The sequence below is a fragment of the Globicephala melas genome, chromosome 4 (genome assembly GCF_963455315.2).
Source record: "Globicephala melas chromosome 4, mGloMel1.2, whole genome shotgun sequence".
Classification (NCBI taxonomy): Eukaryota; Metazoa; Chordata; class Mammalia; order Artiodactyla; family Delphinidae; genus Globicephala; species Globicephala melas.
In genome coordinates, this window is record NC_083317.1 from 81,619,187 (window position 1) to 81,644,535 (window position 25,349).

Sequence of the window (25,349 nt, forward strand, 5' to 3'; positions counted from 1 at the left end):
TGGGGTCATACAGCCTAAGGATTTAATGTAGGTAATGAAATCTCTCTTTACAGCAGATTGACCTTTGTCTTCTCAGTGTCAGCTTGGAACCCAAAGAGGCCAAGGCTGCTGGAGGTTCGGGATGGTACTGATAGCAGAGGGAAAGACTTACTAGATAACAAACTTATTGCTCTAATTTTTATTTTTTAAAAAGATTTATTTTATTTATTTATTTTAGGCTGCATCAGGTCTTAGTTGCAGCACTTGGATCTTCATTGAGGCACGTGGGATCTTTCGTTGCGGTGCGTGGGTATCTCTCTAGTTGTGGAGTCTGGGTTTTCTCCCTCTAGCTGTGGCACGCAGGCTCCAGGGCACGTGGGCTCTAGTTTGCGGCACGCAGGCTCTCTAGTTGAGGTGCACGAGCTCAGTAGTTGTGGTGCGTGGGCTCAGTTGCCCTGCGGTATGTGGGATCTTAGTTCCCTGACCAAGGATCGAACCCGCGTCCCTTGCATTGTAAGGCGGATTCTTTACCACTGGACCACCAAGGAAGTGCCTGCTCTAATTTTTAAATGACAAGAGTTAAAGAGAGTAGCATGTGATTTACATATCCTAAAATTTCCTGAATTCTTCCTCTAAAATTAATTCTTCTTCTTTTTTTTTTTTTTTGGCCGCTCTGCCTGGCTTGCAGGATCTTAGCTCCCTGACCAGGGATTGAACCGGGGCAGTCACTGGACTGCCAGGGAATTTCCTAAAATTAATTCTTAAAGAGAACAAAGTGGTTAAGAAGGAGGCCATTCAAAGAGGTCTTTGGGGGCTTCCCTAGTGGCGCAGTGGTTGAGAGTCCGCCTGCAGATGCAGGGTACACGGGTTCGTGCCCCGGTCCGGGAAGATCCCACATGCCGCGGAGCAGCTGGGCCTGTAAGCCATGGCCGCTGAGCCTGCGTGTCCGGAGCCTGTGCTCTGCAATGGGAGAGGTCACAACAGTGAGAGGCCCGCGTACCGAAAAGAGGTCTTCGGCAAGTATTTTGTGTACTTCATGTGTATGCAGTGGATGGCAAAAGCAACAGATTGTGTGAAAAATGTGAACAGAAGGAATGAACACTGTAATAAAGTTTATTTGCAAGTAAAGCAAGGAGAAGGTTGTTCAGTGAGCTAACGACTATAATAAACATTGTTGAGAACTATGGTGATAAATAAGAGCTGCTTTGAAGTTGATAATCAAGGACAGATTTGTATCTTCCATGGAGAAGAGGCAGGATTAATTGTGAATCCCTCATCTTCACATGATGAGGGAGAATGCAGTGGTCTGTGGGCTAAGTTCTGGGTTCAAGTCCTAGCTCCATGACTTTGGGCTCTGAGTTCTAGATTTTCTTATATAAAATGATAAAATGATATATGTTACATCTATTCCATACATTTTTGCTAAGATCAAAGCAGATGTGATCATGGATATTTTAAAATGTTGTAAACCATGAAAGCACTATGCAAATATGTTTTTGGATAAAGATTAATTCTTCTCTGCTTCTCTAAACAAAAATGTGGTGGGAAATAATGAAAATAATGTTTAAAAATAGGAGCTACACTGAAATATACCATTTAATCAATTCCTTTCCTTCCTTCATGCATTTTGGGGAACTGAATAAACATTCCTTTTGAAGTGGTTATTGGTAGCCAAAGAATCACTTTGAAAACAGGTTACTAAAAACAGCTCTGCTTTTCTTTTCTTTTCTTTCTTTTTTTTTTAAAGGTTTTTTTTTTATTATGTGTAACACAGACAAAGTTATTTAAGTCAATACATTTTTATGGAATTTCACACATTCTGATTCTTTCCACTGCCAATCACCTTAGTTCCTCCAAACTCATAATCTTCAAGATAAAATAGCCCTTTCAAAAAGAAGTTATCATGTGAGTCAGCCCACAATTCTTTTAGTTAGGCTTCTTTGATCTCCAATGAAATATGGACACACTTCAAAATTCCCCACCTGTAATCTTTGGGATCCAATTTCCTCAAGCGATTTACTTTAGGACCATGTTTAGGGTCAGGAGATGGATCTGCCTGGTTCTGAATTTGACACCCTCTAAAAATGTATTAGGTTCAAATCATATTCACTCCTAAGCCATCACACCCTAGAACAATACAGATCATTGGGATATGCCAATCTGCTTCTCTTAAATAACCAATTTATATTATTTAATGGGCACTGTGAACCTCGTTACCTTGTTTCCTTCTTTGCTTAGACTCTAGGAAGCTCAAAGCGAAATTCATAAGCCACCTCTAACAACTGTACAGAATCTTATGGCATACATTTTGTGAAGAAGCTTTAGTTAATGTTTTTATTTTCTCTTTGCCTCTGTTTCTTATCCATTTTTATCCTGTTGTATATATTTCTGAAACTCAGTTTTTAAAAAATTGGTTTTCTGGGGGGAACACACTGGGAAAACAACAAGTCAAGCCTTCCAATGGGAAAGTCTGGCATTAATTATCTGAGATGATGGAAAGTGAATACTTTAGTTAATATATTTTGTTTCATAGTTGTACAATTAAAAGGCAACAAAAAGGGAAAACTACTGTCAGGTGCCTGGACATATCTGCCATATAGGTAAGTAGGTTAACAATAATCCCCCAAACATGCAAATAGAGTTATCCACTGTGCTAATTTAAACTGAACTGAAAATATGATGTCCAAAAGCTTCAACTATGGTTGATAAAATTCCATATTTCAAAACAATAAAACAAAATGGCTGAAAAATTAGTTCCAGAACTCACTTAGGTGATTTGAGATCACGATGAATAATTTTATGGAGGTGTAAATAATTCATTCCACTTGCAATTCCTGTGGACCAATCTACTAGCAATCGAGGTGTGATCTTCCTGCCAGCTCGCAAAACCTCATAAAGTTGTCCATGGGCACAGTATTCCATGATGATACAGTAACATGGGGCCTGAGTACAAACACCCCTTTCAAGAAAACACAGACATGTACATGAGTACACACATCCATATAAACATATATGTATACATATTTATATTTTAAGAATATTTAATAAATTTAATAATTAAGACCAGTTCTCTGTCCACATTATTTTAAAAATGCATATAATCTTTCCTGACCCTTAAATTACCATTTAAGTCCCTCTAGTCTACATGTTTCTTCGTTATGTGCATAGACAATTTTAGTTTGTTTTGTTCACTTTAGATATCTATATGCTATGCTATATCGGTGCTTTTTCCGGGGGACCATTCCATTCTAGGACAAAGAGCACCTTTCTCTGAGACTTGTGTAGCCTGGATATTTTAGATTGTTAAGAATAATTTAAATATCTTCCTTTAAAAATTAAATGGAAAGTTTTATATATAGTGTACAGAGAGAATTCAAATAAAATATTGCTATTTTTACTATTTGTTGAATTTCAAATTACTCAAATTTAAGATAACTAGACTGAGGACCAAAAGAATCAATTTTCTATGTTATAGAGTAGCTGAAAAACATTTCTGTTTAGAACAAAAATAATGTTACACAATGTATTATACACCTATGCAGCCTCTATTTTCATCAATTCCTACATCTTCTATGAAGCCTTTCCTGATTATTCCAGTCTAAAAAAAAATCTTTCTCTTCTCTAATTTCTTATGCTACATATTTGTTTTTTATATGCAATTTTTCTCTCCCTATACAGATTATCGGTTCCTTAAAGGAAAAGGTCTTCAAGTACTTTTCTTTCTACCACATAGCTTAGAAGTTCACAGCAAGTCCTTGACAAATATTGTTTAACTTCACCTGCACGTTCTTTGCTGATAAAGCCTTTGCGCAAACAAGTACAGAGGCAAGGGGTAGGAGGAAGGGTACTAACACGAAAGAACATCCTCTATTTGTCAGGCATGTTTACATGTTAGTTAGTTGTCTTATTTAATCTGCCTCAAACCATTGTACGATAGGTATTATCTTTTCCATTTCTACAGGTAAAGCTCAGCGAGGAAAACTGACTTGTCCTAGGATCATACAACTAATACATGACAGAGCTGGGATTCGAATCCAGTCTGTCTACTTCAAAGCCCATGCTTTTTCCACTTACTATGCTACACTGCCTCCCTTCCAGCTTTTAAAAGTTTGTATAGACAAGCATATTGGGGATGCCTATATTAATACTGTTATCCTATAAAAGTGGGAAAATCATATTAGCTCTACTTCACAGTTTTGTTCTGAGAATCAGAAAAGAGAAGAAAAATTACCATGAGCAATTCTCTGTGTCTTATTTCTTAATGATACGTATGCCTTCCTCCAAAGGAATATCGTTATTCTACCTACAAGACTCCCAGCTAAAGTCCTCAGCCAGCTACCAATTCATGTCCTATCTCTTAGGCTGCCATAAGTGCTGAAAGAATTTAGAGGTTGTGACTTGTGATCATGTGAAAGTCTTATAACAACGGCAGATTATGAATAAGTATAATTAGTTTTTATTTTCCCTGCTTTGATGTGCCTGTCAAATGCCGCAAAGCTATTTCTATTACTCTCCTATCATTTTCTAAGCTCCCCAGAATTCTCATCTTGATTTTTAAAGAAAAAATTTTTTAAGTTTCTATTACTTGACTTTCAGGAAACCTCAGTGGAGCACAAGTATACAGCAACAGACAATTTAATTTTTACTACAGAGAAATAATGAATAAGGGCAGAAATAGTGTAATGTGCTTAAGAATATCAAAACAAATATTGGTTTGAAACTACTCAGCATCTTACTCAAGTATGTTTTAACTTGTCAGACAAATATTGACATAAAGAGCCTAACAGCGATATGTTATACACTTTTCGTCTTTCTTGACTGACAAATGAGAAGCAATCATTCCATCAGCCCTGTACTATGACAAGACTTCTTAGTAGCTATAAATAACAGCTCTATAATCACTTCTAATTGCTACCTTTTCTTCCCTTTGGCACTCAATTCTATTAGGAACAGGCAGGTTGGGTTTTCTTAAAAGATTGCTTAAAAATTGGAAGAAAAAGAGAATATAGTATTCCTTTCTTGCACTTCCCTTCTGTACATGGTTCTTACTAACTTCAAAAGAAGCTGAAAGCACAGAAATCAGTATCCAGAGAGATGTACTAAAATCTAATCATGCCTTCATATCTTCCAGACGGTTCTGAATGATTCATTGGCTAAGCAACACATGGCACAGATGGCTGCAAACATAACACTGCACAATGCCTCAAGAGCGTGGTGTAATGGGCCAGGGACACAGTCTCACTATTGTTTTCCATGTAGAGGTAAAGACAATTCAAGCATCTTCAGCCTAAAGAGTTGGACACCAACAGAGCAATACTTATCCATAATGCTGAAAACTCTATATGCAGGTAGGAGGGTCAGAGGGTAAAGCGGGGAAAAGACTCAGAGGAAAAAGGAAGAAACAAAAGAAAGGAAGGAAAAATCAAGCTTCTTGCACTCATCCTCTGAGGACACATTTCTACCTTCAGTAACCCACGACCTCTTGCTAGAAAGCCCTCTTACCTGAGACTCATAGCCTAGTTCACTTTGGGAGGCCAAAAAGCCATGCTCATCTATAGAACATTCAGTGTCTCAAACCTAGCATACCAGTGATTTAAGCTTAAAGTTTAGTTAAATAAAAGGCTCTTCCTTCCATTTATGAGGGTAACCGCACTGCAATGATGATCCTCTCAGTGAAGTAAAATGAATGAAAGTGAGCCTCTGACAGACTTGTCTGCTTAAAAATAATCCTCCTATTGTCTTGAGAAACTTATCATCTTGGGAAGGATTATAATTGGTCTCGATAGCATTTTGTTTTAGTTTCACATCCTCCTGGCCCTCCTAAGGCAACCAATAATAGAATCACTACAGCAACTGAAATTCTCTCCCATGTCCTCTCCAGGGATGTTCCTTCCACAAGGAAATGAATCCAAGGACTTCATTTAGTATCCCAGTTGAATGCTTCTCTTCTTTTCACACTTCTTTCCCTTTCCAAAGTAAGGGGTCTTGTTTGGGAATCAAAACTCAACCTCAATACACATTTAAACCCATTCTACAAAACTTGTACCCATGATTTCTATTCCTTACTTTGGGGATATATTTCCAATTAGAAATTATTGCATGACATGTTTAGCTTTATAATGAGAGTTTTATTGAGGAAAGGATTCCTCTTGGGGGCTGGAGGAAGTCCCTCCTAGGTTAGGAAAGGGGAATTTGTAAGTTATTCTACTTTTAGCTATAGGCTTATTGGTCATACTATTTTCCAGAATTGAAATATATATAATATAAAAATATACCAAGAAGCTCTAATTTCTAATCTCTCTTCCTTCCTAAAGGCTTTCTTTCCTGTTCTTCACCTTTCTTCCTCTTAAGCCACTCATTATTCATTTGTTCAAGCCTAGGGCAAAATTTCAAGGCTGGGAAGAGAAGGAACTCAAGGGAAGAGTACAGGGAGAAGAGATTATACATATTCAGAGCTCAGCACTGCCAAGTTTGGTGCCTTCTACAAATTTACCTCTGAATCTTTCTATTTTGCTAGGGATCCCTGTCAATATTATGAAAATAAGGGACTAAACTAGAAAGATATATTCACATACTCTTGAAAACAACCACTTTGTGAAATAAATATAGCATTTAACTTACTATCATCACTAATTCTACTATTATTAGATTTAGAAAGCTGAGTGTTTGGCATTCCTTGAAAATGGATCTGGCAAAACTTGAGGCAGGGAGAAATACTCTGAAGGTACCTGTTATTACAAGTTAATATTTAAGAACGGACACTAATAGAAACTAGTAAGAAAATACATCTCTATTTACAAGGAACTAATTGTTCTCTGATCACTTCACATGTTAGCTTTGTTTTCTTAACTGAATTTTAGGATGTTCAGGTTATCTTGAAGTAGCCTCTGTTGTCCTACTGATAATGACATTGATTCAGCAGATCTGACTGCTTGGCAGGAATCTACCTTCTCCCTCTGTCCCACATACATCCCTTCCAAGAAGTGTGTGCTCTGGCAAAAAGAACTATTAGACTATAAAATCCTTAAAGACATGATTCTAATATAATAGTTCTTTGGTACCCTCCCAAAGCACCTAGCACAGTGCTAAGTCTGTAGAGTGTTCTTAACATGTCTTTCAAAGCAGGAACTTAAATGTATATACTGGGGGAAAGAAAATCTCTCTATTTCTTTAAAAAAAAAAAAAAAAGCCTTGACCTACTTGAAAGCGATGATGTTAGGATGCTTCAACTTCCTCAAATGCTTGATATCCGTCTCATTCTGCTCTCTCACTTTCTTGATGGCCACCTCCTCCGCTCGGAACTTGCCCAAGAAGACAGCTCCCTGGGCTCCACTACCCAGCCACTGCAGCTCTGAGATCTCCTCAAATGGCACTTCCCAAGTATCTAGGCACACAAGTGAGAAACAAGCTTAAAGAGATCTCAATGGCCCCTTGTAGAATGCTCAGGGGTCATTCTACAAGGCCACTCTGAAGGGACCAACTTCACCATCACCCAAAATGACCTCTATCCTTTGTCTCTCACCCGGTAACTCTCCAAAAGATATAACCTTTCTATGGGTCTTGATACCATAGATAAGATATTCACATGTATTAGTTTGTATCAATTTTTAACCAGTGAAATTCAGCAGATCAGAGATCTCCAATATAATCACCTCTGAACAAAACACATCCTGACACTCCCACAGCCCCACCTCCTCACTTGAAGCTTGCATGTTCAGTCAATTCACCTATCTGTCTCTACATCACCATCCCTACCCCATCACCCATTATGTGTTGCTTTATTCCTCTTTGAATTTCTAGTGCAGGTTCTCAATTAATACTTGCTGAATGAATTTTCAGTGATACTCTCCTAAAGATCTAATGATGTATAATAGTTAAATTAGTATATACCTTTTATTTAGCACTTACTATACGCCAGACACTAGCATAATGCTTTAGATCTGTCATGTGTTTAATTCTTACAACAATCCTATAAGTCTGGCCTTATTACGGTTATTTAAAAATGAGAAAACTAAGCCATAGGGTAACCATGCCTTAAGTAACTTAATCAAGGTCACATAATTGGTAAGTGGCAAAACAGGGCCCAGGACTCCAGAACTGGCTTGAATTCAGGGACAGTGTTTTCTCTACTATACCACATTATCTCTCATGAAGTATTTGAGAGAGAGGGTCATTAGTCATAATATATTTACTCATATAGATGCAGTATTTTCAAGTTTCTGTTTTTCTTAAAGTTTAATTTCTTTCTGCACCAAAAATGTAACAGGGGTCATTTCTAAGTGGTGGCATTATTGATGATTCATGTTATGTTGTTTATCCTTTTCTGTATTAAAAATTTTAAACCATAAGCCTATATTACTTTTATTTTTAATTGAAGTATAGTTGATTTACAATATTGTGTTAGTTTCAGCCTATATTACATTTAAAATGAATAAAATGCTATTTAAAATAGATCAAAAATTCAATCAATATGTGCTTTAATCTCATGCAACTTAAAAAGACGACTATAATCCATTGATTATCCTTTTTGCCAGTGCATTATCACTGCACTGGTCAGAAATGAACATCAAAGAGCTAAGAGCCCCACAGAGTGAGGAGAAGATGATGACAATGCTAAAGGTTATGAGAGATTCTTGTCAGATCACCAATCGCTTAAAGGCCACTGTTTGCAGAACACTGAACAAAGTAGTGTTGAATCAGCTTTGAAGATATTCTGGTCTTGAAAGCAAATCAACTCACTACTACATCAATGAAGCAAGCGCAGAAAGAGTAGAAGGGAACTACATTTCCCTCTTTTCTAATTTTCTCTAACAGAAAAGAAATTCTGTAGATGCTTAATAAAATGTGGTTTCTCATTACAAAGGTTAAAACATGACCTTTAAAATATAAATACATAGAGCAGAAAAAATTATAGTGAGGGTGATTAAAAGCATCGGCACTTGTCCCATTCTTCTGGTATGAGCAGTATTAAAGGTTTCTGCTCTACTGAAATTGAATAGATGCTATACAAAAACAATCTCTCTACAATACAAATAGCTCACAAATATGAAATCACCAAAGAAACAAGTTTGGGTGGAAACAATAAGTTACAGACGACTGCTTTTAGTATCTTTACAGCGTCTAATGACTTTCATCCCTATAGGCTTTTCATGTGGCACCCATAGGACACAGGTATTGATGGCACACTTAGTTTTATTCATTAGGGGTCTAGTGAAGAACTAAACACAGTGTCATTTTGACCATTCTGGGGGCTGAATAAAGTACTAACACTGGATTCTGAGCAAGAACATAACTGGGCAATATTTCTCCAAATAACTCTATAAAAGCCCAAGTTACCCTAATTTTTAATACATAATTACTAAAATTAGACAGTCTTTCGCTGTCTTTTTTCCTATTTATGCAATCTTTATTTACTGTTAAGTACTAGAAAACATTAGAAAATACTAGAAAAAGCAGAAAAGCACATATTTTATCTGAAATCCCAGCACATATTGTTTTCATCTTCTTTTAGTCTTTGTTTATATGTATACAGCTATGTCAGAGTTGTATGTGATGTATAATTTTTTCTACTTTTTTCATATATTATGTATTCCCCATGTACTTACAGTTTTTATTATAAGCTTAATAGTTACTTACTGTACCCTCTTACCTTTTTTTGTACTTGTTTCCACTTTTTTGTTTGCTAAGTTAAATTTGATACTTTTTTCTTTCTTTATATTACTTCCTCACGTTCAATCCTGAGATTAAAGAGTATAGTTTCCTGGTTCTTGGTATACATTCCAAGTTGCTATCCAAAAGGATTTTTCTAGTTTTTGCTGACAGTAGCAAAGTATGAGCAAGTCTCTTTTACTACAACTTTGCCAGCAATGAATGTTGCCGATTATTTTTTGGTGCTAATTTAGTTAGGTATAAAATAGTGTTTTATAAGTTCGCACTATTTTAATTGCCAGTGATATAGGATATTTTCTCAACATTTGTTTAATACATCTTCTTTGTATGAATTATCAAATTTATCCCTTGTCCATTTATTTATTAGGGTCTTGCAGTTCTCATAAGCTCAAAGGAGCTTTCTATTTCTTTGATACATACGAAGAGGCTTTTTACAAAAGCATTTTTCTTTTAATTTTATTATGTTTTGAACAAAATATTTTTATAGCTGCTTGTCATTTGCTTTGCAGTTTCTTCTACTGCCTAATCTATCTTCTAAGAGTGATCTATAGTTGATTTTTAAAAAGTTTAACCTTTACATCTGAAGTTTATTTTGTTGTATGGTATGAGAACTGATGCAAATTAATTTTTTTCATAGTGTTATTTAGTGATTCAAAAAACAATTTGTTAAATAATCCTTTCTTTTTACTTTTTTTTTTTTTTTTTTCGGTACGCGGGCCTCTCACTGTTGTGGCCTCTCCTGTTGCGGAGCACAGGCTCCGGACGCGCAGGCTCAGTGGCCATGGCTCACGGGCCCAGTCACTCCAAGGCATGTGGGATCCTCCCCGACCAGGGCACAAACCCGCGTCCCCTGCTTCGGCAGGCAAACTCTCAACCACTGCACCACCAGGGAATCCCTTTACATAATTTTATAATGTTTATATTGTAATTTACTATATATTTTATAAATAATTCCTATTATTTAGTATTTTTATAAAATGAGAAATAAATGAAGTATTAAAATACAAATGATAGGAGGGAGGGACAAGATAGGGGTAGGGGATTAAGAGGCACAAACTACTATGTATAAAATAAATAAGCTACCAGGATATATTGTACGGCACAAGGAATGTAGCCAATATTATATAATAACATTTTTTTATTCTTCTTTTTTTTAAAGATTTTTTTTTTGATGTGGACCATTTTTAAAGTCTTTATGGAATTTGTTACAATATTGCTTCTGTTTTATGTTTTGTTTTTTTGGCCACGAGGCATGTGGGATCTTAGTTCTCCGACCAGGGATTGAACCCGCACCCCCTGCATTGGAGGGCGAAGTCTTAACCACTGGACCGCCAGGGAAGTCCCTATAATAACTTTAAATGGAGTATAATCTATAAAAATATTAAATCACTATGTTGTACACCTGAAATTAATATAATATTGTAAATCAACTATACTTCAATTAAAAAATAAATAAAATAGGGCTTCCCTGGTGGCTCAGCGGTTGAGAGTCCGCCTGCCGATGCAGGGGACGCGGGTTCGTGCCCCAGTCCGGGAAGATCCCACATGCCGCGGAGCAACTAAGCCCGTGAGCCATGGCCGCTGAGCCTGTGCATCCGGAGCCTGTGCTCTGCAATGGGAAAGGCCACAACAGTGAGAGGCCCGTGTACCTCAAAATAATAATAATAATAAAAATATAAATAAAATAAAATACAAATGATAAATATATTTGGCACTCAAATACCAAAGGTTGATATTATAATAAATAACAAAAATTTCCTTGACCAACAGTAGCTCATGCCTGTGTTAATTCATCTATGTTCAACCAAATCTTAATTGTCCATGGAAAAATAAAGGGGCCGGCATTGGTAATTCAAGAACACAGAGTGTAAAGTAATACTTCAACCACCTTTCCATCAATTTTTTTTACTAGAACTGACTACCAGAAATAAAATTGATTCATGTGATTTAGTCCTCTCTGTCCAGTTCCAATATCCTGATCGATATCTAGTAGGGAGTCAAGGAACAAGAAAATGGCAGCAAAAAGAACGTTAGCAACAAAGCTATACAAATTGGGGGCCTAGATCACTGAGGAACAAGATAACAAACCTTATAATGATGGAAACTGGCTGTGCTCCCTCCAGGGTTAGTCCCAGACTTTCTGCTGCTTTTACAGCTGTCCCATTGGTACTCTTCCCCAGCTTTTATCTTCTCTCTGATTCATCACTATGACTACTATCTTAATTCCAATATCCACCATGATCCCTAGGACTGAGAAAAAGCCACATGCCCACTCACTTTAACACATAAGTTCTCCTTTGTTTATTCAGACAAGTCTATGACAATACTTGCTTTGAGACTGGGAACTATTTGGCAATAAAAGATTTCACATATTACCTTACGCTTCACTACCAACATACTAAATGGGAGATGAAGATATCATTAAAAAAAATTTAATCAAGTGAAATTTCCTCATAATACCAAATGCAGGGACACATCTGTTATATGTACTATCCTTTGGTTGACTGTAATCCAGGATTAAAGATTAGCTCCATGATCCCAGAGCTGACAAGAAAAAAACTACACTTAGTTTCAGGCTAGTGAATCTCTTCTACAGCCCACAGCAACACCTGCTCACGGTAGGATATCCTGCATTTGCTGAAGAGCTGGGCAGCTGCCGTACCCTTGTAAGCTTAAACTGACCAAGGATGTGTCTTACTTGCTCCTGAAATAAGCCTTTCTGAAGGTCACATAATCAATCGGAACACAGATTAAATACAAGGTTACAGAACAATAAAGAATTTTAAAGGCTTCTTTTAACAGACATAGGATGTGTCTGTTAGTCTTCTTAATGAGTCTGAACCTCAATGCTGCGTTTGGATCCTGAGACCTCCAAATTGCCACCAAAATAATTATTAGACTGGACAAGTTAAGACCCCCAAAACCAAATGAGTTTATCACATAAGCAGATATTAGTAAGTTTTGTGTCTAAGCAGAGAAGAAGGAACTTCTAAAAAATAATAAATTAAGGGTGGGTGGTTATGGGATGACAAGTGATTTTTATTTTCCTCTTTGGATTTGTCTTTATTCCCAATTTTTAAAATAATAAAACTGTTTAACATAGGAGTCCCCAACCGCTGTGTGACAAGGAACAACTCTTTAATTTCCCTGAAACCTTAAGATCATAGAGAGAAAAAGAGGATAGAATGTGCAGGGTACGGAGAGAAAACAGACAGACAAAACCTAGGGATTGAGAAAGAATGCTGTGGTTGACAAATCCTGGAAAGTATACCTGGAATAGACAGATTTACAGGAAAATCCCAATATACTTATGGAGAAGGGGTATAGATGGGGAGTCTGGTATTGGTTTAAGAGAAAGTATTTCAGAGTCAATTAAAAAAAAATTGAAGTATAGCTGATTTACAATGTTTTGTTGATTTCTGCTGTACAGCAAAGTGATTCAGTTATACATATATATATATATATACAATCTTTTTCATATTCTTTTCCATTATGGTTTATCCCAGGATATTGAATATAATTCCCTGTGCTATATAGTAGGACGGTATTGTTTATCCATTCTATATGTCATAGTTTGCATCTACTAACCCCTAACTCCTAGTCCATCCCTCCCCCATACCCCCTCCCCCTTGGCAACCACAAGTCTGTTCTCTATGTCTGTGAGTCTGTTTTTGTCTCGTAAATAGGTTCATCTGTGCCATAGTTTAGGTTCCACATAAAGGTGATATCATATGGTATTTGTCTTTCTCTTTTTTACCTTTTTTTTTTTTTTTTTTGCGGCACACGGGCCTCTCACTGCTGCGGCCTCCTCCGTTGTGGAGCACAGGCTCCGGACACGCAGGCCCAGCGGCCATGGCTCACGGGCCCAGCCGCTCAGCGGCATGTGGGATCATCCCGGACCGGGGCACGAACCTGCAACCTCTGCATTGGCAGGCGGACTCTCAACCACTGTACCACCAGGGAAGCCCCTGTCTTTCTCTTTTTGACTTACTTCACTTACTATGATAATTTCTAGTTGCATCCATGTTGCTGCAAATGGCATTATTTCATTCTGTTTTATGGCTGAGTAGTATTCCATTATATATGTACCACATCTTCTTTATCCATTCTTCTGTTAGTGGACACTTAGGTTGTTTCCATGTCTTGGCTACTGTGAATAGTACCGCTATGAACATAGGGGTGCATGTATCTTTTTGAATTATAGTTTTATCTGCATATATACCCAGGAGTAGGATTGCTGGGTCATATGGTAATTCTATTTTTAGTTTTTTGAGGAACCTCCATACTGTTTTCCACAGTGGTTGCACCAACTTACATTCCCACCAACAGTGCAGGAGGGTTCCCTTTTCTCCACACCCTCCCCAGCATTTGTTATTGGTAGACTTTTTGATGATAGCCATTCTGAATGGTGTGAGGTGGTACCTCATTGTAGTTCTGATTTGCATTTCTAAAAGAAAGTATTTCACATCAATAGATGAGTGGAGAAAGACAATGTGGTATATATATATCTACACACACACACACACACACACACACACACACACACACACTGGAATACTACTCAGCCATAAAAGAGAATGAAATTTTGCCATCTGCAGCAACATGGATGGACTTGGAGGGCATTATACTAAGTGAAAGAAGTCAGACAGAGAAAGACAAATACTGTATGATGTCACTTATATGTGGAATCTAAAAAATACAACAAACTAGTGAATATTAAAAAAAGAGAAGCAGACTCACAGATAAGAATAAACTAGTGGTTACTAGTGGGGAGAGGGGGAAGGGGCAATATAGGGGTGGGGGAGTGGGAGGTAGAAACTACTGGCTGTAAGACAGGCCACAAGGATGTATTGTACAACACGGGGAAGATAGCTAACATTTTGTAATAACTGTAAATGGAGTGTAAAAATTGTGTTAAAAAATAAAATAAAATAATACCTTAAAATAAAATATCAAAAAAAGAAAAAGTATTTCAGAAATAGAAAAAATTGAATGCATGGAAAAAGTGGCTAATGGCAACTAATGTCACCTGGTAGTTGTGGAAAAGCTGTCAACAGTCTTGACTAAAATATATGAATACATTTTTAAGGGAGGGCTACAGAATCCAATATTCAGTTATAAAATAAATAAAACAGAATATCATTTCTGGTCCATATTATTCCTTTATAAAATTTCTTGATGAAAGAACTCATAACAACTGATCATTTACATAAGGCTGCAAAGATATGTATCAAACGCTTTAAAGCAAAAAATCCTTTGAACCCAGCATTCCTCTTTTAATAATTTATCCTAAGGAGTAATCAAGATATGTGCGAAAATTAAGGAATGGACACGTTCACTGCAGTGTGGCTTATAATCACTGAAAATAGTAAACAAATTGTTAAGCAATAGAAGATTGCACTAGAAGTTATCAATGAATTTGGTAAAGTTGCAGGATACAAAATTAATATACAGAAATATGTTAATTTCTATACACTAACAACTAACAATCAGAAAAGGAAATTAAGAAAATAATCCCACTTACAATTGCGTCAAAATGAATAAAATAGTAGGAATAAATCTAAGGAGGTAAAGGACCTGTACTCTGAAAACTATAAGACACTGATGAAAGAAATTGAGGACAACACAAACAGATGGAAAGATATACCATGTTCATGGACTGGAAGAATTAATATTGTTAAAATGACCATACTACCCAAGGCAATCTAGGAATTCAATGCAATCCTGTCAAAATACCCATGGCATTCTTCATAAAAGTAGAACAAATAATTCTAAAATTTGTATGGAAACACAAAATACCCCAAATAGCCAAAACTATCTTGAGAAAGAAGAACAAAGCTGGAGGTATCATGCTCCCTGATTTCAAACTATACTGCAAAGCTACAGTAATCAAAGCAGCATGGTTCTGGCACATAGATCAATGGAACAGAATAGAGAGCCCAGAAATGAAACCATAATTACATGGGCAATTAATCTATGACAAAGGAGGCAAGAATATACAATGGGGAAAAGACAGCCTCTTCAATAAATGGTGTTGGGAAAACTGGACAGCTACATGCAAAAGAATCAAACTGGACTACACCATATACAAAAATAAATTCAAAATGGATTAAAGTCTTAAATGTAAGACCTGAAACCATAAAACTTCTGGAAGAAAAAATAGGCAGTATGGTCTTTGACATCAGTCTTAGCAATATTTTTTGGATATGTCTCCTCAGGCAAGGGCAACAAAAGCAAAAATAAACAAATGGGGCTACATCAAACTAAAAAGCTTTTGCACAGTGAAGGAAACTATCAATGAAATGAAAAGGCAGCTTACTGAATGGGAGATGATATTTATAAATGCTATATCTGATAAGGGGTTAATATCCAAAATATACAAATAACTCATATAGCTCAACATCAAACAAACAACCTGATTAAAAAATGGGTAGGGCTTCCCTGGTGGCGCAGTGGTTGACAGTCCGCCTGCCGATGCAGGGGACATGGGTTCGTGCCCCGGTCCGGGAAGATCCCACATGCCGCAGAGCGGCTGCACCCATGAGCCATGGCCACTGAGCCTGCATGTCTGGAGCCTGTGCTCTGCAATGGGAGAGGCCACAACAGTGAGAGGCCTGCATACAGCAAAAAAAAAAAAAAAAAAAAAAAAAAAATGGGTAGAGGATCTGAACAGACATTTATCTAAAGAAGACATACAAATGGCTCTCAGGTACATGAAAAGATGTTCCATATCACTAATTATTAGGAAAATGCAAATGAAAACCACAGTGAGATATCACTTCACACCTGCTAGAATGGCTATTATCAAAAAAACAACAAATAACAAGTGTTGGCCAGGATGTAGGTAAACGGGAACCCTTGTGTACTGGTGATGGGAACCCAAATTGGTGCAGCCGCTATGGAAAACAGTATGGAGGTACCACAAAAAACTAAAAATAGACCTATATATAGGACTACCACATGACTCAGCAACTCCACTCCTGGGTATTTATCTAAAGAAAACAAAAACACTCTTTAGAGACCTAAATGTAAGACCAGATACTATGAAACTCCTAGAGGAAAATATGCAGAACACTCTTTGACATAAACTGCAGCAATATTTTTTTTGGATCTGTCTCCTAAAGGAAAGGAAATGAAAACAAAAATAAACAAGTGGGACCTAATTAAACTTAAAAGATTTCACACAGCAAAGGAAATCACTGACAAGACAAAAAGATAACCCACTGAATGGGAGAAAATATTTGCAAATGATATGGCTGATAAGGGATTAATAGCCAACATATATAAAGAGCTCATACAACACAACATCAAAAAAACAAACCAGATTAAAAAATGGGGAGAAGAACTAAACAGACATTTTTCCAAAGAGGAAAAGAAAATGGCCAACAGGCATACGAAAAGATGCTCAACATCAGTAATCATCAGGGAAATGAAAATCAAAGCCACAATGAGATATCACCTCACACCTGTCAGAAGGAATGGCTATCATCAAAAAGAACACAACAAGTGTCGGTGAGGATGTGAAAAAAGGGAACCCTTGTTCACTGTTAGTGGGAATGTAAACTGGTGCAGCCACTGTGGAAAACAGTATGGAGGTGTCTCAAAAAACTAAAAATAGAACTACCATATGACTCAGCAATTCCACTCCTGTGTATATATCAGAAAAAACCAAAAACACTAATTTGAAAAGATACATGCACCCCAATGTTCATAGCAGCATTATTTACAATTGCCAAGATATGGAAACAACCTAAGTGTCCATCAACAGATGAGTGGACAAGATTGGATACACAGACACACATACACACACACAGACACACACACAGACACACACACACACACACACACACACACACAATGGAATACTACTCAGCCATAAAAAAGAACGAAATTTTGCCATTTGCGGCAAATGGATGGATGTGGAGGGCATTATGCTAGTAAAATAAGTTAGAGAAAGACAAATACTGTAGGATATCACTTATATGTGGAATCTAAAAAATATAACAAACTAGTGAATATAACAAAAAAGCAGACTCACAGATATAGAGAACAAACCAGTGGTTACCAGTGGGGAGGGAGGGAGGGGTGGGAGAATGGGAGGTACAAACTACTCAGTGTAAGATAGGCTCAAGGATGTAATGTACAACATGGGGAATATGACCAAAATTCTCTAATAACTGTAAATGGAAAGCAATCTTTAAAAATTGTATAAAAAATAAAAAATTTAAAAAAACCAAAAAAACCCCCACTCTTTAGAAAAGATATCTGCACATTTACATTAACTGCAGCATTATTTACAATAGCCAAGATATGGAAGCAATCTAAGTACCCATCGGTAGATGAATGGACAAAAAAGGTGTGGTGTACACACACACACACACACACACACACACACACACAATGGAATATTACTCAGCCATAAAAAAGAATGAAATCTTGCCATTTGTGACAGCATGGACAGACCTAGAGGACACTAAGCTAAGTGAAATAAGTCAGATGGAGAAAGACAAATACTATATGATTTCACTTAAATGTGTAATCTAAAAAACAAAACAAATGAACAAACACAATAAAACAGAAACAGAGTCATAGATACAGAGAACAGACAGGTGGTTGTCAGAGGGAAGGAGGGAGGGGGGAGGGGAGAAGTAGGTGAGGGAGATTAAGAGGTACAAACTTTTAGTACAAAATAAATGAGTCAAGGGTATGAAATGTACAGTGTGGGGAATATAGTCAATAATTATGTAACATCTTTGTATGGTGACAGACAGTAACTAATCATGGTGATGATTTTGAAATGTACAGAAATGTCAAATCACTATGTTGTGTACCAGGAACTAATATAGTGTTGTAGGTCAATTATACTTCAAAAACAAACTCACAAAGAAAGAGATCAGATTTGTGGTTACCAGAGGTGGCGAGTAGGGGAGGGGGAATTGGATGAAGGCAGTCAGAAGGTACAAACTTCCAGTTATAAGGTAAGTAAGTACTAGGGATGTGGTGTACAACTTGATAAATATAATGAACACTGTTTATGTTAATGCATGAAAGTTGTTAAGACAGTAAACCCTAAGAGTTCTCATTACAAGGAAAAAAACAGGATTACTTAATTATAATTACTTAAACTGTGTATGTTAACACAATTTAATATTATGCAGCAATTAAGAATGATGCTGAAAAAGTATATTTCATGATACAGGAAATGTTCACAGTATGAAGTAAAAAAGTGTTACAGAACAGCGTGACTTTTTTAAGCACACATACACACATGTATAGACTAACATATACCCAAAACACTAATGGTGGTTATTGTCAGGAGATGGGAGAATCATAGATTATTTTAATTTTTTTGGGGGAACTTACTTGTATGTTTCAAAATTTCTATATATATTACTTTTGTTCTCAGGAAAAAATTGTTTCAACAATATAAATGAAGTTATAAAGGACACTAGTGCCATGTGTTCTCTTTACTTCAAAAGCATAAGGCTTGAATTGGAGTATATGAATATACATACTACACAATGATGGGAGTTAAATTTTTACTTTTTAAAAAGCTGTGGGATCTCGAAATAATAATGTTTCTCAAGAATGGTTAGATATTTTGTTCTTTCCTCAAAATGTGAGCTTTCTGTGCCTGACTGTAAGATAAAAAAATTCCTTTTTACTACTACCTAAGGCAGGCCTGCAATCTTCAGGGGCAGTACCATGTGGCTTCCGTCTGGTTTTGAATTAGTCCAGTGACCATCAGACTTTTTGACTGTAAAAACTGTCAATCAAATTTTTGAATATGCACTCACTATGTAATTTATTTATAAATTATATATCTGTAAAACTTTATTAAAATACCAAATATATATGAAAACATGCATGAAAATAGAAATTTAAAATGATGAGATAAAAGGAACAGAAGCTCTAACATCTTCTTCTTCACAATGTAATGGATTGTCTTATATGTACTCTACTCTGGACACCACTGGACTGTACAACCACAAAAGGTGGGCTTCGACCAAAAAAGACCAACCATATGTCAATCTGTTCCATTCAGGTCTATAGGAAATTGATATGGGGTATTCTTCTGGCACTAGGTCTTTAATTTATCAAAGGTTATGCAGTTAATGGTGGTAGTGCGTTTACACAGGAAATATCTTCCAGGTCCATACTCTAGCTTACCTTGCTGCTGCAATTTGTAATCAGTGGAATATGCCTTCCCAATGATATTCCATACAGGCCTTAAGCATCCAAATAGTCCTTCAAGAAACCCACCACTGCCGCTGCCCGACCTGCTGAACTGAATCTTGATGTCTTCAGTTCCACTTGTGCCCTCTCCATCCACAGTGTTGCTGTTCCCGTGAGACATGGCCATCTCTGATTCATCTTGTTCCCTTAGCTGAAGAACGCTGTTCTCAAACTGGTCCCTGGAATCCTCGCTTACGCTTGTCAACACTGTTGTGGTGATGGGGCTGTTCATGCCCTCATTTAGCTCTGTTTGCACCACCCCCTTTTCCTGCTGGTCCTTAAGAAGCTTGGGTGAAGGGTGGCTTCGCATAGGTGCGATGTCATCTTGTAGTCCATTGAAGGTTTTGTTTTCACTCAAAGGCAAGTGTGGGGAAGGGGAGCAGCTCAGGTGCTCCTGAGGGTTGGCCATCGTGCCATGAGTGTGCCCAGGGTCCTGAGATGACACTCAGAGGATCATTAGAAAAGAGTTCTGATGTAAGAGGGGGCTTCAGAACCTGGGGAAAACAGGAGGAGGTCGTGAGATCACCCTTTCTTTAGTCATCCACACCACTACACTTCCGTTTATAATAATAAAAACATTGAAACAAGGGGGATTGATTATAAACAGTGGTGTTCATCCATATGAAGGAATACTGTGCAGCAATTAAAAATCATGTTGTAGAAGAGTATTTACTAACATGAGAAAATGTTCATGACATATTAATATAAAAAATAGGTTAGAAAAATATATACAATGTAAGCCATTAAAAATTTTTATTATTTAAAAGGATACACAAACACATATACAAGAAAAAAAGACTGGAAGGATACATCCAAAGAATTAACAACAGTTAATTCTAGGTGGTTAGATTTGGGAGGGATTTATGTTGTGTTTTTCGAGATATTCTAAGTATTTTGCATTAATATGTTTCTATAGACTGAATGGTTGTGTCCCCCCAAAATTTACATGTTGAAACTCATTTGTGATGCTGTTTGGAGGTGGGGGCCTTTGGGATGGGATTAGGTCATGATGGTGGAGCCTTCATGAATGGGATTAGTGCCTTATAAAAAAGACCCCAGGTTACTCCCTTCCCTCTTCTTCCATGTGAGGACACAGTGAGAAGATGGCTGTCTATGAACCAGGAAGCAGGCCCTCACCAGATTATCAAATCTGTGAGTGCTTTGATATTGGATATCTCAGCTCAGCCTCCAAAAAACTGTCAGAAGTAAAAATGTTTGTTGTCTGAGCCATCTAGTCTGTGGTATTTTTGTTATAGCAGCCTGAACAGACTAAGAAATATATATTATATTTATAATCAGAAAAAAATTGTTTCCCTTCCCAAAGGTATAAATATATTTTTGTTAGAAACTACATTCTGAGTTATTATAAGTCACTGCTGATATCTTCTGTTTGCTTTAGTGTCTTGTCCACTGGTACCTTGCTTTACTTTCTAAGGCATTCATTAAGGCATGTAGATAAATGTCTTGTGTATGTGACAGATAAATTCCTAAGATGTAAATTTTGTTTTACTGTACTGCACCAAATCTGGAGCAATGTGACCAAGCTGCAGCTCTTTAAACTTATTCTTTGCTTCTGATCTGTCCATTAGCACCAATTTCTTAGAGCCACCTACCCCCTGAAAATAAAGACATAGAATTGTTCTAGATTCACCAGATCATGCAAAATCAATCTTAAACTTATTCAATGTATGTCTCTTATCAGAAATTTACTTTCTTTGCAAATCCCTATATAATAGCCCTTCCTTCTTTCACTCTGTATTAAGCATCAAGGATGTGCTAGAGGCCACGGGATAAAGATGATCTCGCAGAGGGGGCAAAAGACAGACCAACAAAGACTGACTGTACACTGCTTAACCAAGTGCTCTGGGAGCACAGAAGAGGGAGGGATAGTTTCAGGGATAGCTGCCCAAAGGTGGTAACTATTGATCTGTTTGAAGGAAGTGTAGAAATTCATCGGGCAGGCAGGAAAGGAGTGAGTGAAAGAAGAGGAAGAGGATACTACAGGTTTGGAGAAAGTGTGAACGAGGGCATGGAGGGATGAAAATATGGAACAGATGAGATATCTTAGTGGCTGGAATGTAGGTTATATGTATATATACAGAGAAAGATATGAATTGGAGAGAGTCAGGGGCTAGATTGTAAGTATGCTAGGCTAAGAGATTTGGATTTTATTCTGAAGGTGATGGGGAGCCACAGTATCCTATATTGGGGGTTACAAATAAAAATAGACCATTCTTATGTTATTAATTTCTCATCTTCATTACTGAGACCAGGGATTGCTAGGGAAGTGAGACTAGGCGTTCCAGGTAGTAATGGGGAGCAGTAGGAGATAACTCTTGTAAAAGGTGGGCCAAGGTCAGAATATGGTGGACCTGTATGGTAAGCTTAAAGCTTTTAGATTTTATCCTCAAGACAACAGAGAGTCATTAAGGAATTTTAAGCAATGGAGTGATTTGGTCAGATTTGTAATTTAAAATCATACCCATAGCAATAGAGGTTGGATTGAAGGAGAATGACTGAAGGTCAAGATATCAGTTAGGAGGAAGAGATCAAGTAAGAAATGATGAGGACACCAAGGCAGTAGCAATGGCAATGAATGAAGAGGAGGGGACAGGTTTTAAGAGGTAAAACTGGTAAGATCTAGTGATTGATAAAACATGGGGGTGGGTGAGGAAAGGGACAGGAGAGGAATACTTTCAGATAACTAACTTGGGATAATGGATAGATGGACAATGTCATTAACTGAGATATGAAATATCAGAAGAGATGAAGTTTTAGAATGAAGATAATTAGCTCATAAATGTAGACGGTTTAATGCCTACTGTGTGTTTCATGCACTGAACCAGATTTTTATTTATGTTATCTGATTTTAAAAAGACACTTTAGGGACTTCCCTGGCGGTCCAGTGGTTAAGACTCTGCACTTCCACTGCAGGGGGAACGGGTTCCACCCCTAGTCCGGGAACTAAGATCCTATATGCCGTGGGCGGTGTGGCCAAAAAGGAAAAACAAAAAAAATAAAAAGACACTTTATAGAGAGGAATTTAAAGAGAGGTAAACATGGGAGCTTCTTTAGCTCAGGGACAGAAGTATCAAAATAATACAAAGGTGAACCCAAGTTAAATTAAAAACGTTTTTATTAAATGCATGCTAGGAGCAGTACCAAGTTAAATTAAAATGTTTTTATTAAATAAATGCTAGAACCACGCACTAGTCTAGGTTCTATGGGTACAGGACATTACTATTACCGTTACTACTTTTTTTTTTTTTTTTTTTTTTTTTTTTACGGTACGCGGGCCTCTCACTGCCGTGGCCTCTCCCGTTGCAGGGCACCGGCTCCGGACGCGCAGGCTCAGCAGCCATGGCTCACCGCCCCCGCCGCTCCGCAGCATGTGGGATCTTCCGGGACCGGGGCACAAACCCATGTCCCCTGCATCGGCAGGCGGACTCCCTACCACTGCGCCACGAGGGAAGCCCACCATTGCTACTTTTAATGGTAAGGAAGGCAAAGGGCTTTATAATTTACAGAGCCCTGTTTACATAATCACCGATGTGTTTACTCTCCAGAATAAAAAAACCCAAAAATCTGATTTGTAGTGTTTGTCCATTTCCCTGGTGTAAATACTCCCACCAAGGCAGATTTCAAGCTAATAACAACAGCTTAACAACCTGCTTGCAAAGTTACTAAATATTTGACAGCTGGCTCTTAGAAATTGGCAATATAAACCAGCATCAACACCATAATCTTTGTGATAGTGTCATTTTCATTTGAGAGAAGCAAGAAACTTCTAAGGCCACATATTGAGTAAGTGGTAGAGCAGGAATTAAAATCTAACTCAGAATTCAGATTCTCAAATTCCCTTGCCTTTTTTTTACGACAAGGCACCTCTTATGATAACCCTTCACTTTCTTAGAGTACTTTTCCTGTGACCTTGACCTAAACACCTGATTGCCTGTTTAAGGAAGCCAGAGCATGGAATGGTTATTCCTGTTTTTCCCAGAAGGACACGGAGGCCTAGAGAGAGGTATATGCCAAAGGTCACAGAGCCAGGACTGAATACCATTTTTTTTTTCCTAATTCCAAACTCTCTCCTATACCATGTGGTCTCTGTAAGACATAGTTTCTTCTTTTCAAAGCTTATACACTACTTAAAGAGTTAATAATTACACCGAGGGAATTACCTCCTCCCCACTCCCACCCCCATGACATACTAGCCATATTCTGTTCTACAGGCTGTGGGAGAAGGGGAACAAGAATGGGGCAGGAGAAGGTAGATTGGGCTGACTGGACTTGAGGTGAACCTTTGCAAGGAAGATGTGTTTGAAACTGACAGAGGAAAGGAAGTCAGGAAAGAACAAGAGCATTAGCAGAGGCAGGGAAAAAACGACCAGGGCATGTGTGGGAGGGCTGATCACCCGGAAATAAGGAAAGAGCCAGCTAAGGTTGGAGAGTAGTGTGCAATAAAGGTAGCTCCTTCACATACGGGCTCTGAAAGCTCATGAAATAATGCAGATAATTCTTCCCTTTAAACAAATCAGAAAACTTTAACTGTTTGAGGTTAGGTTAAGAGGGACAAATTCTAGGGCATGGAGAAATTTAGGGGCTGGGAAGCTGCCTGGGACTATAATGTTGGGGAAAAGAAAGAAAGAAAGAAAAAGAAAAGCTGGAACCCTTCGCTACAGCAACAGCTGTTTGCTGAATTGACTGCCATTCCCCACCCCAATCCTCTCCACTTCCTTCTTTTTTACTCATCTCTAAGCTCTGACATTACTGATCCCCTCATTTTGCTTTCTTGCTGACCTCCTGCCACAACCTTGAGCTGTCTCTTGCCTTTGGTCTCTCTGACCTTGCTCTGCCTGATCTCTTTCAAGACTGCTGACTTCATATTTTCAGACTTGGCCACTGCCTTAGTAAAGTTGCTTCCAGTCTGTCTTTGCCGTTGGGATCCTTTACAGCACAGGGCATATATTATGCTGTTGGCTCACATCAGACTTGATAATGCAAATACCCAAATGTATATGTGAATGTCAGCCAAACACCTATTTGTGCAATTTGTTCTTTGAACCCAACTACAGCATTTTATATTAATTCCTGGTAAATTTGCATTTTGTCCATTTTTATTCTGAGTTTCTTCTCTCTGATGACCTCATATTGAAATGAGCTCATATACAAAAAGTTAGAAAAACATGTGTTTGTTCTGTAATCTCTTCCCATTTCTTTTTTTTTTTTTTTTGGCCACGCCTCCGATCTCATTTCCCCAGCCAGGGGTTGAACCCGGGCCATGAAAGTGAAAGCGCAGAATCCTAACCACTAGACCACCAGGGAACTCCCATCTCTTCACATTTCTAAGAGGTTAATGGTATACATGAAGTGGACCTGTTCACACAGGCACTGGGAATGAGTCTAAAGAAGAGAACGTCAGCATGGTCATCACATTCAGTTTGATATTTAAGACATCAAGGAAT

At 37.6% G+C, this 25,349-nt stretch overlaps 1 protein-coding gene across 4 annotated transcripts in view; it reads right to left on the reverse strand.

The window, feature by feature from the left end:
- MAP3K13 (mitogen-activated protein kinase kinase kinase 13) overlaps positions 1 to 25,349 on the reverse strand; it is a 169,993-nt gene that overhangs the window by 35,130 nt on the left and 109,514 nt on the right. For all 4 annotated transcript variants that reach the window (XM_030861544.2, XM_070045468.1, XM_060298318.1 and 1 more), the window contains 3 exons: positions 19,819 to 20,378; positions 7,180 to 7,363; positions 2,747 to 2,938 (listed from right to left, as the gene is read on the reverse strand). In XM_030861544.2, coding sequence (XP_030717404.1) covers positions 2,747 to 2,938; positions 7,180 to 7,363; positions 19,819 to 20,293 — 851 coding nt within the window. In that variant the 5' untranslated portion in view covers positions 20,294 to 20,378. The remainder of the gene's footprint in view (positions 1 to 2,746; positions 2,939 to 7,179; positions 7,364 to 19,818; positions 20,379 to 25,349) is intronic.